The sequence below is a fragment of the Camelina sativa genome, chromosome 6 (assembly GCF_030686135.1).
Source record: "Camelina sativa cultivar CO46 ecotype springtype chromosome 6, ASM3068613v1".
Taxonomy (NCBI): domain Eukaryota; kingdom Viridiplantae; phylum Streptophyta; class Magnoliopsida; order Brassicales; family Brassicaceae; genus Camelina; species Camelina sativa.
Genome location: NC_141885.1, coordinates 18,422,782 through 18,435,010, shown reverse-complemented (window position 1 = coordinate 18,435,010; position 12,229 = coordinate 18,422,782). Strand labels below are relative to the sequence as shown.

Sequence of the window (12,229 nt, the reverse complement as noted above, 5' to 3'; positions counted from 1 at the left end):
ATCGTATGTACAATATCTTATGTCTCTAGTTTACGAGGTGGTCTCGTTTGTATATACAAAATTTTCACCCTTTAGAGATTCTAACATTTTTTGTTTTTGCCGAAGCTGTAAAAGATATGATAATTGAACATGGATAAATGCTTCCTCTTCTACTATGTCAAAAAAAACAGGAACTTGTTCAAAGTGAGTAACACACAAATTCTAATCGAGAATCCTAAGCAAGTATCATCCCAATGGCTTTGTCAAGCAGGAGAATGTTATTAGCCTTATTAGGTATTGCGCCTAGTGAGAATTGTGAAGAATTCTAATGTTTCTACCATGTCTAGTAAAAAGAAATGGTAACCAAACAAACCATTATCTCCCATTCAAACTGTTCGTGGGAATAGTATCATCAGTTCTATGTAATTTTTTATTTTTAACTTCTTTCTCATCAGATTAGTAATAACTAAAACTGTTAATTTACACAAATCGAAGTAAAGACAATACCAGCTTTTGCCTTGCTTGGGTTTGAATTTGATTGATTAAACCGGGTGGTTAAATATTGTAACTAAAACCCTCTAAACGAGTCAGAGGTTCTTGACGTGGTCCACATAGATCAGTGGGGCGGCTTGGCTTGTGGCTTCTTCTTTCTCCATTTACCAGAAGAAAACCCCATAAACCTTTCTCGGGAATTTTGATTTCCACGAGAAAATTCTCGAGGGAAAGTTTCAATATCTCCGGCAAAAAATCAGAAAAAATGGCGGCTAGATTATTGTTCCGTCGAAGTTCTCAGATCCTCCGATCAATCCAAAAAAATCCTCAAATCTCATCATCATCTTTCGAATCACAATCCCCGATTTTTTATTCATTGACCACCGCCTCACCAGATCCATCGAGATTATCATCCTTAACCTTCCTCCGATCTCTCTCCATCGCTCGTCGTGGTCCAACGCGTCCTAAAAAAATCGACATAGGAGCCAAAGCGCGTCAGATGCAGAATCGCCGGCTTTGGACCTACGCGTTAACCTTCAGCTGCATCGCCGGATTCGTAGTCATCGTCCTTAACCAATTCCAGGATCAGCTCGTCTTCTACCTAACTCCATCTGACGCTATGGAGAAATTCGCAGAGAATCCAACAAAGAATAAGTTCAGACTCGGCGGTTTGGTTCTAGAAGGCAGCGTTGCGCAGCCTGCGGCGTCTCAGGAGATGGAGTTTGTGATCACCGATCTGATTACAGATATTTTGGTCAGGTATAAAGGATCTTTGCCGGATCTGTTTAGGGAAGGTCACTCAGTTGTGGTTGAAGGATTCATTAAGCCGTATACTGATGAAGTGAGGAAAGAGGTTTCTACTAAAGCTGTTTCGAAGAAAGCTAGGAATCTCGATTGCTTCTTCTCGGCTACGGAAGTTTTGGCTAAGCACGACGAGAAGTATATGCCACAGGAGGTTGCGGCGGCGATTGAGAAGAATAAGAAGATTATTGAAGCTGCTGCGACGACGACGGCTACTGAACAAGCTGCGGCAACGACGAGTGGACAAACTGCGGAAGTGGCGTCGTAGATTGGTATAAAACTTCATTCATTCTTTTGAGTTTTATCACAATTTTTCCCAAGGTTGGAGCATTTGGTGGGTATTTTGGTTCAAGGCATAATGTTATATTTGATTATAGTTTCCGGAAAAAGAGTAGGAAGATTTGGAATTGTTATTCCAGGAAAACAGAGATTTGAGTTTTGTGTCTATTCGAGAATTAGGAGGAGAAATGTGATACACTATACAATAGCTTTGTATGATCCTGCAAAGCTTAAGCTAATTCATTTTCTTGTTATATTGATCAAATAAAGAACACTTTGATGAAGGACCATATTCGCTGCCTGGTTCCTTGTGTTGTCGGATGTTTTGTTTCTGCTCACAGACTAGATTGATTTGGTGAAGCTTATCATCAGCTTGACCAGGTCCCTGGCCAAATACTGTAAACGTATCACCAAGTAGTAGCTTGTGTGACCTTATTTTTATCATGACTAGGTACTATAGACAAGAGAGTTGAAAACACATTTCTTCCAGAGTTTCCTGTTTGCTGATTTGGTTGTTCTAAGATCTTACTTCGTTGTTATATAAATATGGGTCGAGCTTGTCGACAATTTCGAAGAAGATTACACATTCCTTTAATGCATCTTATGTTCCAACTAGGCAATTCCTGGCTCTGACGATTTCAAGTTTGTACTTTTGAGTCGTTTTTGTTGCCTCACTGCCACTAGAAATATGCATCTTCAAAATTTGTAGCCTTAGAATCATGACTAGATTGACCTCTGTGTTGACACTTTTCTTTGGCTTGGTGCTTGATCACCATAAATTGTCAACTACTAGTATAGCTGTCAAGCTGTATAAACTGTTCAACCGATGCATCAGTTTCTCTCAGTGCATGACAAATATTTTTGTGGGTGATATATGATTGGGGCGTCATCAAAAAACTGACTATCAAGAAGGGAACGAGACCATCGCTATATTTGTCGCTACCATGTCTAAATGTCGGCCTGATCAAACCCTGACAAAATGAGAGGGGAGTTACGTGTAGAACTCATGGACTGGCTCGTTTCCATTCAGGGGCCAGTCGGTTGGATTATTAAAAACAAAAAAACCATAAACCATATTACATTTCACAAATTATTATGAAAATATCTGAATACTGTACAAACAAACAAAAAAATCTAAAATTTGTTCACACTTAACACCTAAAATAAGTCTTTAGAAATTCTAATTACGGAAAAAAGGAAAATAAAAAATAAATGAAAAGCCGTGTTCCAGGAGTAGGATTTGTATGGCTTGAGCGGTGATGTGATGTGATGTGAATCATCATCGTTTCGTACAAATACCCTTGAGAAAACCCTAATTTTCTAGCTCCGAACTCCGAAGGGTTTTAATTTCATTCTCAATTTCTCATACTCCTTACTAATTCCTTTCTTCGAAACGACGATGATGCATAACTCAACGGACGAATCGGAATGGGAGGTGAGACCTGGTGGTATGCTCGTCCAACGAAGAGACGACGACGCTGCTCCTTCCGACCAACCTCCTCCTCCTCCCCAGGATCCCGACTCTGCTTCCGCCGCTTTTTCTCAAACCATCAGAATCTGCGTTTCCCATGGCTCATCCTCCCACCACGATCTTCATGTTTCTGCTCACGCCACTTTCGGTAACAAAACAACGCTTCAGCTCCTTTCCCGATCCGTTTCAGATTTTTCCTTAGTGTGTGTATATATATATATATATATATATTAAGGAGTTTATGAAAATTTTCTTGCTAAATCTAGTTTATGTTATGTATAGTTAAAGATTGATATGTTTAGGCTCGAATGTGGATAATATAACAGGGGATGTGAAGAAAGCTATTGTTCAGAAAACTGGATTGGAAGCTACTGAACTCAAGATCTTGTTCAGGGGAGTTGAGAGAGACGATGCTGAACAATTGCAAGCTGCTGGTGTTAAGGATGCCTCTAAGCTTGTCCTCGTTGAGGATCAGAACAAGAGAGTGGAACAACAAGTTGAACAGCCTCCTCTGGTAACTGAAGAGACGAAGAAGGCGATTGCTGCAATTCTCGCAGTCACAGAAGAGGTCGATAAGCTTTCAGATAGGGTGAGAGAAATTTATGGCTGTGTCTTTTTTGGTTGTTACTATAGGAGAGAAGAAATGAGCTAAGGATTGTGATTTGACGAATTTTTGTTTTGGAATTTTAAGGTTGTTGCTTTAGAAGTTGCTGTGAATGGAGGGACTAAAGTTGCAGTAAAGGAGTTTGATATGACTGCAGAGCTTCTCATGAGGCAGTTGCTTAAATTGGATGGCATCAATGCAGAAGGAGATGCTAGGTTACAGCGTAAGGCAGAGGTTCGTTTTTTTTACTTTGTTACTTTCTTCATCTGTATACATAACAAACATGTTTACCCGATAAAGAGTCTTGCTAGAGGTATAAGATATTAGGGATATATGAGTGTTCAGAAATATATTAGGGATACTACAAGACTTTTGTGGCATTGGGATGAGTGGCAATGATCTTATTGGAGACTTTGGTAAGAATCCATTAGGATTCCATATATCGTTTTTGTTCATTGTACATGTAGACACTATGGTGGTAAAGATACGTTTGGATTTCTTAAGGTTTGGAACGTTTATGTTGTGCTTTGCTGAATTGCTTGAGGTCATTCTTCTATTCATAAGTCTAGATTGAGGCATTTATTTGAGCATAGATATAGATTGATTGGGTCTGTGTTGGCAGGTACGTAGGGTGCAAATATTGCAGGAGAGTGTGGACAAGCTGAAGGCAAGATGTTCAAATCCGTTTGTTGATCAGAGTAAAGCCGCAGCTGTTAGCACTGAGTGGGAATCGTACGGAAACGGGGTGGGAAGCTTGAACCCTCCTCCGCCAGCTTCTCCTTCTGCCAGTGTAACTCAAGATTGACATTTTATTATTGTTACTACGTACTTTGCCATAAAAGGGAAAATAATTGATCATTGTTACTGTTTTATCTTTTTGGTATTGTTATATTGGAAATTGACCATAAAAAGATATCGGTTTTTATCTTTTAATGTCTACATAAAATATGGTAGTATCAGTATGGATATACATACTTCCATAAAAAAATGCTACATGCTTACTGCTGCAGTATTTTCAATGACTTGGGTAATCTACACATTTTCATATAGGAATGACAAACATGGATGATCCGGTACAGTTCGATGGATTACCTAAATGGATTGAATGAGTAATGTGTGGATTTGAATTTGATGTACCAAACTGATCTGCTACAGTTCGATCGATTACCCAATCTGTGTAGTTTTTATTTATCAAATATTTGATGGACCAGATGAGTAATGATGCAATTCGTATTATTTAGTTTAAAAAAAAAAATATCGGGTTTGGTCAAACGAATAGGAATGGGTTATGGATGTTGATCATCCAAACTCAATACAAAAATAAAACGATACCGTAGTTTACTACTATCTTGATTCGAAATCATATAATATATGAGATTTCCTAGAAAAATCAAAGATATTTTTATGGCTAAAATAACTTATTAGGTTGAAACATTGCTAACCTGAAGCTTTACTAGAGTTAGGAGCTTTTGCCATAATGTCATTCAAAATTGTGATTCACAAGTTGTGATACAAACAAATTCACCAAAAAGAGAGAATTGATGTGGGGGGACATTACACAAATAGACAAGTGACGTGATTATATATTTTTTTGGGTTGGGTAATAATAGGTAATGTAATGTACAAAGAGTATAGTACGATCCGTGCTTTAGGATAAATAAAAAACCTTCTTATTATTACCCAAAAAAACTAAAAAGACATTCTTAGCTGTCTCACCCACATGACCACAAGTTTCATTCTTCAATTATATGGAATTTATATTTATGAATATAATATTCGTGTGCCATCACATAAACTAATCAACCCCCCAGACAATATCGGACTTAATCATAGCTCTTAGCACAGATTTAATTACGATTACTTCCTTAATTAAGCCATATATATATATATATATATAAACGAAATTAACCGTAAAACGTGTTGACATGACTTCGCCGCTTGATGTGGGTGGCAAACGCCATTTGCCGGCTATCTAACAGCACATATAATACTTATTTTTTCCTCGACAATTTATTATGTTCTGTAATCTGTCTGAATAGGTTTTTTTTTTTTTTTTTTTTTTTTTTTTATTGATAATAGAATTCTATATTGATTGATAATTTCTTACGTTTTGCATCAGTAACATAATTGGCTTTGGACGAAAGTATGAGCAATGAATTGAATGTATTTGTGGTGTTTCTTTTTTCTCTAAAACAAAAATGTAACTGTGTATATTATGGACACGCACACCCGCGGGTATGTGGTAGCCTCAACATTTGAAAGAGACTTTTTAGATGATGAATATATAAATGATAACGACGAATCTCTGCAGAAAATTTTGTTTATGAGAAGATTCTGACAGATCTATGATGATTTTTTTTCTTTTGTTTCTGGCACAATAAACTGTCATATATGTTGTTTGAGTGAATTTGTTCATTAATTATCACATTCACGAAAAAACTTCTCCAACAATTTATAAAAACATGTTAAAAAACATTGATAGTGGCTATTAAAATCGCAATGGAAGTAAATTATTTAACGAATGTTTTTTTTTCTTACTTGCAAGTTAACAAAAAAAAAGTACAAGTGTTTTATTAATGTGAAGCCTTTACAATTACAATTGGAACACACAAAAAGTTGGCATTTTTGTAGAATAACAATGCAAAAAAAATAATGGAATATATATATATATATATATATATATATATATATATTCTTCTACAAATCCTACTTTGGAGTCTTTGATAAATTTTTCTTTAATTTCAAATATAATAACATTGATGAATATAATTAATCTATATATATATATATTTATTTATGACATGCATACTATTATATCTAAACACAAATAGTAACGCAACAATGACAGTATGATACTAATATGAAACACTAGATTTTTTATCTAGGGTTTTGATTGATATATATACTTAGCTAGAATAAAACACCAAGCAGAGTAATTAAGCTGAAAAATAATCCAGCTACTTTATTAATCGATGCAAAATTCTATAGTATTTTTCCATTTATTTTTAAGTGAGATACTTTTTTTTTACTTTAGTTTACATTTGTTTTAATACATATGTTCATTCTTTTTCTCTTCTAATTGCTAAATAAATCCTATCAACCAGAGACGTTATTTTATGTTATAAGTTACAAAAGAAGCATATTCAACCATCAAATGATTTGCTAAAGGCAAAAGTAAAAATGTAAAGTTCAAACAATATAGCCGGAGAAAATGGTTAAAAGGAAAAGAAACACAAACGAAGTCAGATCAAACATTTTAATTAGACTAAACAAATAGAGAGAAAAAGGCAAAAACAATTGTAACATACAAGCATCCTAAAGTATGTAGTGAAAACTCTCAAAGTAAATTAAAGGTCTTATAGTACTTTCGAAAAATATTAAATTAATATATTAATTTCAAAATTCATTCAACCCTTTTTGGAGATTGTAAAAACTGCGGCGAAAAAACTAAGAAATTAAAGAAATGGCAGTTTGATAACGTTAAAGAGTAGGAAAATAGTTTATATTCATAAAGCTTTAAATGTAAATAAATAAACTAATCAAAATATACTTTCCACAGAAAAAAAAACTAACAAGATGACAAAGAAAAAACAAAAAAAAACCTGAATTTAATAAAGCTACCACACAAACAACTAACACTTATATATGTACTTAATAATTTAATTTAAGTATGCATTATTAGAGAACGCATGAATGACCTCTCCTCTCTCTCAAACAGATTGGTTAATAAAAAGAAAAAGAAAAAAAAGAGAGAGAGAGAGAGATTGAGAGAGATCGAGCGGAGGAAGATTCTTCCTCTCTAAATTACCACCTCTCTCTATTTTTACCGGAAGATTCGTAAAATTAGTATTGTGGGAACCAAAACAAAACAAAAACAAAAAAACGAACCGGATCGATGAAACTTACACTGCAAAAACACGATTTCCTAGAAGAAGAAGAGGAAGAAGAAGAAGACAAGCAGCTTCGTTGAGGAAGACAAACAAAAAACACAAACTTTGTTAATTCTTCTTGATAAAGAGACGATTTTTATTATTGGGTTTTGACTTGGATTGGGTTCCGTGATCCAATCCTCTGAATTGTTCTTTTAAGGTGACGGAGAAGTTTTCTGTAAATCTTTGAGCTTTTTTTTTTTTTTGTTTTGTTTTGACACCAAAATTCAGATCTTTGGATAAATTTGTGATTTTTTCTTTGGTTTTTTTTGGTTTGATTGAAGATGCAGCATAATCTGTTCACAACAATGCGAAGTTTGAAGCTTGCAGAAGGTTGTAAAGGTACACAAGTTTATGCTCTTAATCCCTCCGCTCCTCCTCCGCCTCCTCCTCCTGGTAATAGCGGTGGTGGAGGTAGCGGCGGCAGCGGAGGAGGTGGAGTTGGGGATAAGCTTTTACAACACCTTTCGGATCATCTTCGTGTTAATTCAGTCCGATCCAAATCGAGCCGGACTTATCCACCTCCGAATCAAGCCAACGCCGTCGTCTCCCCGGAGTTTCTTCTCCCTTGTGGACTCCCTGTGACGGATCTGCTTGAGCCTCAGATCGATCCTTGTTTGAAATTTGTTGATTTGATTGAGAAGATGGCTGAAGTTTATAGGAGGATCGAGGCTTGTCCACAGTTCGAGAAATCTGGGGCGTATTTAGAGCAATGCGCTATCTTCCGGGGGATATCTGATCCTAAACTGTTCCGGCGGAGTCTCCGATCGTCTAGGCAACACGCCGTGGATGTTCACGCCAAAGTCGTGTTAGCTTCGTGGCTTCGGTTCGAGAGGAGGGAGGATGAGTTAATCGGAACGTCTTCTATGGATTGTTGTGGGAGGAATTTGGAATGTCCAAAGGCCACTCTTGTTTCAGGGTATGATCCGGAATCTGTTTATGATCCATGTGTTTGCTCTGGAGCTTCTAGTTCTTCTAGATCAGAGATGATGAATGATGATGATGTTCCTGGATGTTCTACTTCTGATGAAGTGGATTATGATATGTCTTTCTGTATTGGTGATGAAGAGGTTCGCTGTGTGAGGTACAAAATCGCGTCTTTGTCTAGACCTTTCAAGGCGATGTTGTACGGTGGGTTTAGAGAGATGAAACGATCGACGATCAACTTTACAAACAATGGAATCTCTGTTGAAGGAATGAGAGCTGCAGAGAGTTTCAGCAGGACCAACAAGTTAGATAACTTCCCTCCTAATGTTGTCTTGGAGCTTCTTAGGCTGGCTAATCGGTTCTGCTGCGATGAGTTGAAATCCGCTTGCGATTTGCATTTGGCACATCTTGTTAATTCACTGGACGAGGCAATGTTGTTGATCGAGTATGGTTTAGAAGAGGCTGCATACCTTCTGGTGGCAGCTTGTCTTCAGGTTTTTCTGAGGGAACTGCCAAGCTCTATGCATAATCCAAATGTTATAAAGATCTTCTGCAGCGCCGAGGGACGGGAAAGACTGGCATCTCTTGGCCACGCTTCTTTTTCATTGTACTTCTTCTTAAGCCAGATCGCGATGGAAGATGATATGAAATCTAACACAACTGTGATGCTCTTAGAACGTTTGGTTGAATGCGCAGTAGAAAACTGGGAGAAACAGCTTGCTTACCATCAATTAGGGGTGGTGATGCTTGAAAGGAAAGAATATAAGGATGCTCAAAGATGGTTTAACGTAGCCGTTGAGGCTGGTCATCTTTACTCCCTCGTGGGCGTTGCTAGGTCTAAGTTCAAGCGTGATCATAGATACTCAGCTTATAAAATCATCAACTCACTGATTTCAGATCACACGGCTACTGGGTGGATGCACCAGGAGAGGTCCTTGTATTGCAATGGTAAAGAAAGGCTGCTTGATTTGGATACAGCTACCGAGTTAGACCCGACTTTGACATTTCCCTACAAGTTCAGGGCAGTGGCATTGGTTGAAGAGAACCAGTTTGGAGCTGCGATCGCAGAACTGAACAAGATTCTTGGATTCAAGGCCTCTCCTAACTGTCTGGAAATGAGGGCATGGATTTCTATAGGCATGGAGGATTATGAGGGTGCTTTGAAAGATATCCGGGCGCTATTGACATTGGAGCCAAATTTTATGATGTTTAACGGGAAAATCCATGGTGATCATATGGTGGAGTTGCTCCGTCCGCTAGCCCAGCAGTGGAGCCAGGCTGACTGCTGGATGCAGCTCTATGATCGTTGGTCTTCTGTGGATGATATTGGATCTTTAGCGGTTGTTCATCATATGCTTGCAAATGATCCAGGGAAGAGTCTTTTACGGTTTAGACAGTCTCTTCTTCTGTTACGGTATAATCTCTCTTTGCACTTCTCAATGAATAAGTTTTTCTTATGGTGCCTGTTGTGTCAGACTCTTAATTGATTTTAACAAGTCCTGGTTGCATACTGACAGGCTAAATTGTCAAAAGGCAGCAATGCGTAGTCTAAGGCTGGCTCGAAACCATTCAAAGTCGGAGCATGAGAGACTTGTGTATGAAGGATGGATACTGTATGATACAGGCCACCGTGAGGAAGCCCTGGCCAAAGCGGAGGAGTCCATTTCCATACAAAGATCTTTTGAAGCATTTTTCCTCAAAGCTTATGCCCTTGCAGACTCTACTCTTGACCCAGATTCCTCAAATTACGTAATTCAACTCCTTCAAGAAGCGCTTAAATGCCCCTCAGATGGTCTCCGTAAAGGACAAGTAAGTAAAGAATTCAACAGTTTTCAATCATGTAATTCGATTTCTAATAAGTCAATTCTTTCTCTAGAGGGTTTATTTGTTGGATCATCCTACAGAAAGCCATAGTTTCAGGATCCCAGTTTAAATTATTTGCACTTGGTGTCTGGAATAATTTGTGGAATGTGGTTGCATCTTAGGAACCAACTGTCCTAAAAACCGTTTTGAGTACATTTGGTCAAAAGGTTATCCCACTAAATCAAATGAGATGTAAATTTATGAATTCTGCTTTGGTGTATCTTGCAGGCTTTAAACAACCTGGGGAGCGTATATGTGGATTGTGAGAAGCTGGATCTTGCAGCTGATTGCTATACAAACGCGCTCACCATCAAGCATACACGAGCTCACCAAGGTCTCGCACGTGTTTATCACCTGAAAAACCAACGGAAAGCTGCTTATGATGAGATGACAAAGCTAATAGAGAAGGCTCAGAACAATGCGTCAGCATATGAGAAGCGCTCTGAATATTGTGACCGCGAGATGGCACAGAGTGACCTTAGCCTGGCAACACAACTTGACCCTCTCCGAACCTATCCTTACAGATACAGAGCCGCAGGTAATGGCTCAACCAGTTCTAGTTTATCCTCATTTTATTCGGTTGTAGTATATAATTGGATGCCTGAAACAAGACAACAATGGTTGATCCTTTCTGAGGGATTCACCCACATAATTTGACGCACAAAAATGTTAGAAAACTTAGAACCTAGCTTTTGTGGCGATGGAAACAGAAATGAGAATTTATGACCCAACACATGAAACAACTAAGGTTTCCATCATCTCTCTGGAGTTAGAAACAGAACTGAGAGTGAATGGATATGCAGTTTCTTTGGTTTGGTGAATGTGACTAAGAAAAGTAGTTTTACCGCCTCAGTTCTCATCAGTATTGTATTCAATTTGCTTTGATAAGACCAAAGTAATTAAGCTTTCTTTAAGTTTCGTTTTGCTTAATAATGAACTCTTGATTGCTGCAGTTCTTATGGACGACCACAAAGAAAGTGAAGCCATAGACGAGCTTTCAAGGGCGATATCATTTAAACCAGATCTCCAGCTGTTACATCTACGAGCAGCATTCTATGATTCAATGGGAGAAGGAGCAGCTGCTATCAAAGATTGTGAAGCAGCATTATGTATTGATCCAGGTCATGCAGATACAGTGGAGCTCTACCAAAAAGCTCGTGAACCAAACGACCAAAAGTAGAAACAAAACAATCGTTTTGGTTTTGGTGGGCAAATCTCTTCTCTTCTTCCCTCCTGGTATGCTTCTACACTGTTTCATTTTCCTTCTGCAAAACAAAACGGAAACTGAGCAAAATTAAACAAGGCTCGGTTTGAGTGAACCAGGGATAAAAGCAAGCATTGCCATGTAAATAGAAACTTCTATATATTTTTTTTCTCTATAATTTTGGTTATTGGGGGAGAGGGGTGAGGATACTATATAAGTAGTGCAGAGAGTGTTTCTTGCTGCCAAAAGAAAGGGAAACCACGAAGAAGAACTTACCTCTGGTGAAATTGGACTTCTTCTTCTGTCCTATTTCTAGATGTATTATTGCTTCTTTCTTTCTTTTTTTTTTTCTTTTTTTTTACTGGAATTATGTAATTGTATCTGTAACTTCTTGATCTTTTTTACATGTTTCTTGTATTGATTCTCAAAAGCATCCGGGGATGTGTTTTTTATCCTCCTGAAACAAGAAAACAAAGAAACTATTCATTCATACATTTCCAACTTGTTTCACCAACATTAACACTGAAAATTTCAAACATTCTTGCTCTGTTTATCACTTAATTTGATCCAGGTGATTCTGGTGTTGAGCTGCTGGGGCAGAGATACTTTTGGCTTTGTGATATTTTAAAGTTCTTGTTTGGTTTCAAGATCGATATTATAACCACATGATTGGAAGACTA

The 12,229-nt window shown here is 37.6% G+C and overlaps 3 protein-coding genes across 4 annotated transcripts; all 3 read left to right on the top strand.

Annotated features, from left to right (window-relative positions):
- The first annotated feature begins 595 nt into the window (after positions 1-595).
- Positions 596-1,835, top strand: LOC104791424 (cytochrome c-type biogenesis protein CcmE homolog, mitochondrial). Its single transcript, XM_010517308.3, has one exon. The coding sequence runs from the start codon at positions 737-739 to the stop codon at positions 1,538-1,540; it is 804 nt and encodes a 267-aa protein (XP_010515610.2). The 5' UTR covers positions 596-736; the 3' UTR covers positions 1,541-1,835.
- Positions 1,836-2,654: 819 nt separating this feature from the next.
- On the top strand, positions 2,655-4,553 carry LOC104791423 (BAG family molecular chaperone regulator 4). The gene is made up of 4 exons (XM_010517307.3): positions 2,655-3,170; positions 3,349-3,611; positions 3,714-3,860; positions 4,249-4,553. The coding sequence occupies exons 1-4, from the start codon at positions 2,951-2,953 to the stop codon at positions 4,429-4,431; spliced, it is 813 nt and encodes a 270-aa protein (XP_010515609.2). The 5' UTR covers positions 2,655-2,950; the 3' UTR covers positions 4,432-4,553.
- A 2,743-nt stretch (positions 4,554-7,296) lies between these two features.
- LOC104791422 (ethylene-overproduction protein 1-like) lies at positions 7,297-12,043 on the top strand. Of its 2 annotated transcripts, none has more exons than XM_087453313.1 (5): positions 7,297-7,715; positions 7,846-9,896; positions 10,000-10,291; positions 10,574-10,883; positions 11,299-12,043. In XM_087453313.1, the coding sequence occupies exons 2-5, from the start codon at positions 7,864-7,866 to the stop codon at positions 11,523-11,525; spliced, it is 2,862 nt and encodes a 953-aa protein (XP_087309439.1). In that variant the 5' UTR covers positions 7,297-7,715; positions 7,846-7,863; the 3' UTR covers positions 11,526-12,043. The 2 variants fall into 2 exon arrangements, with proteins under 2 accessions (XP_087309439.1, XP_087309438.1); XM_087453312.1 differs by having other exon boundaries at positions 7,840-9,896.
- Positions 12,044-12,229: the final 186 nt, after the last annotated feature.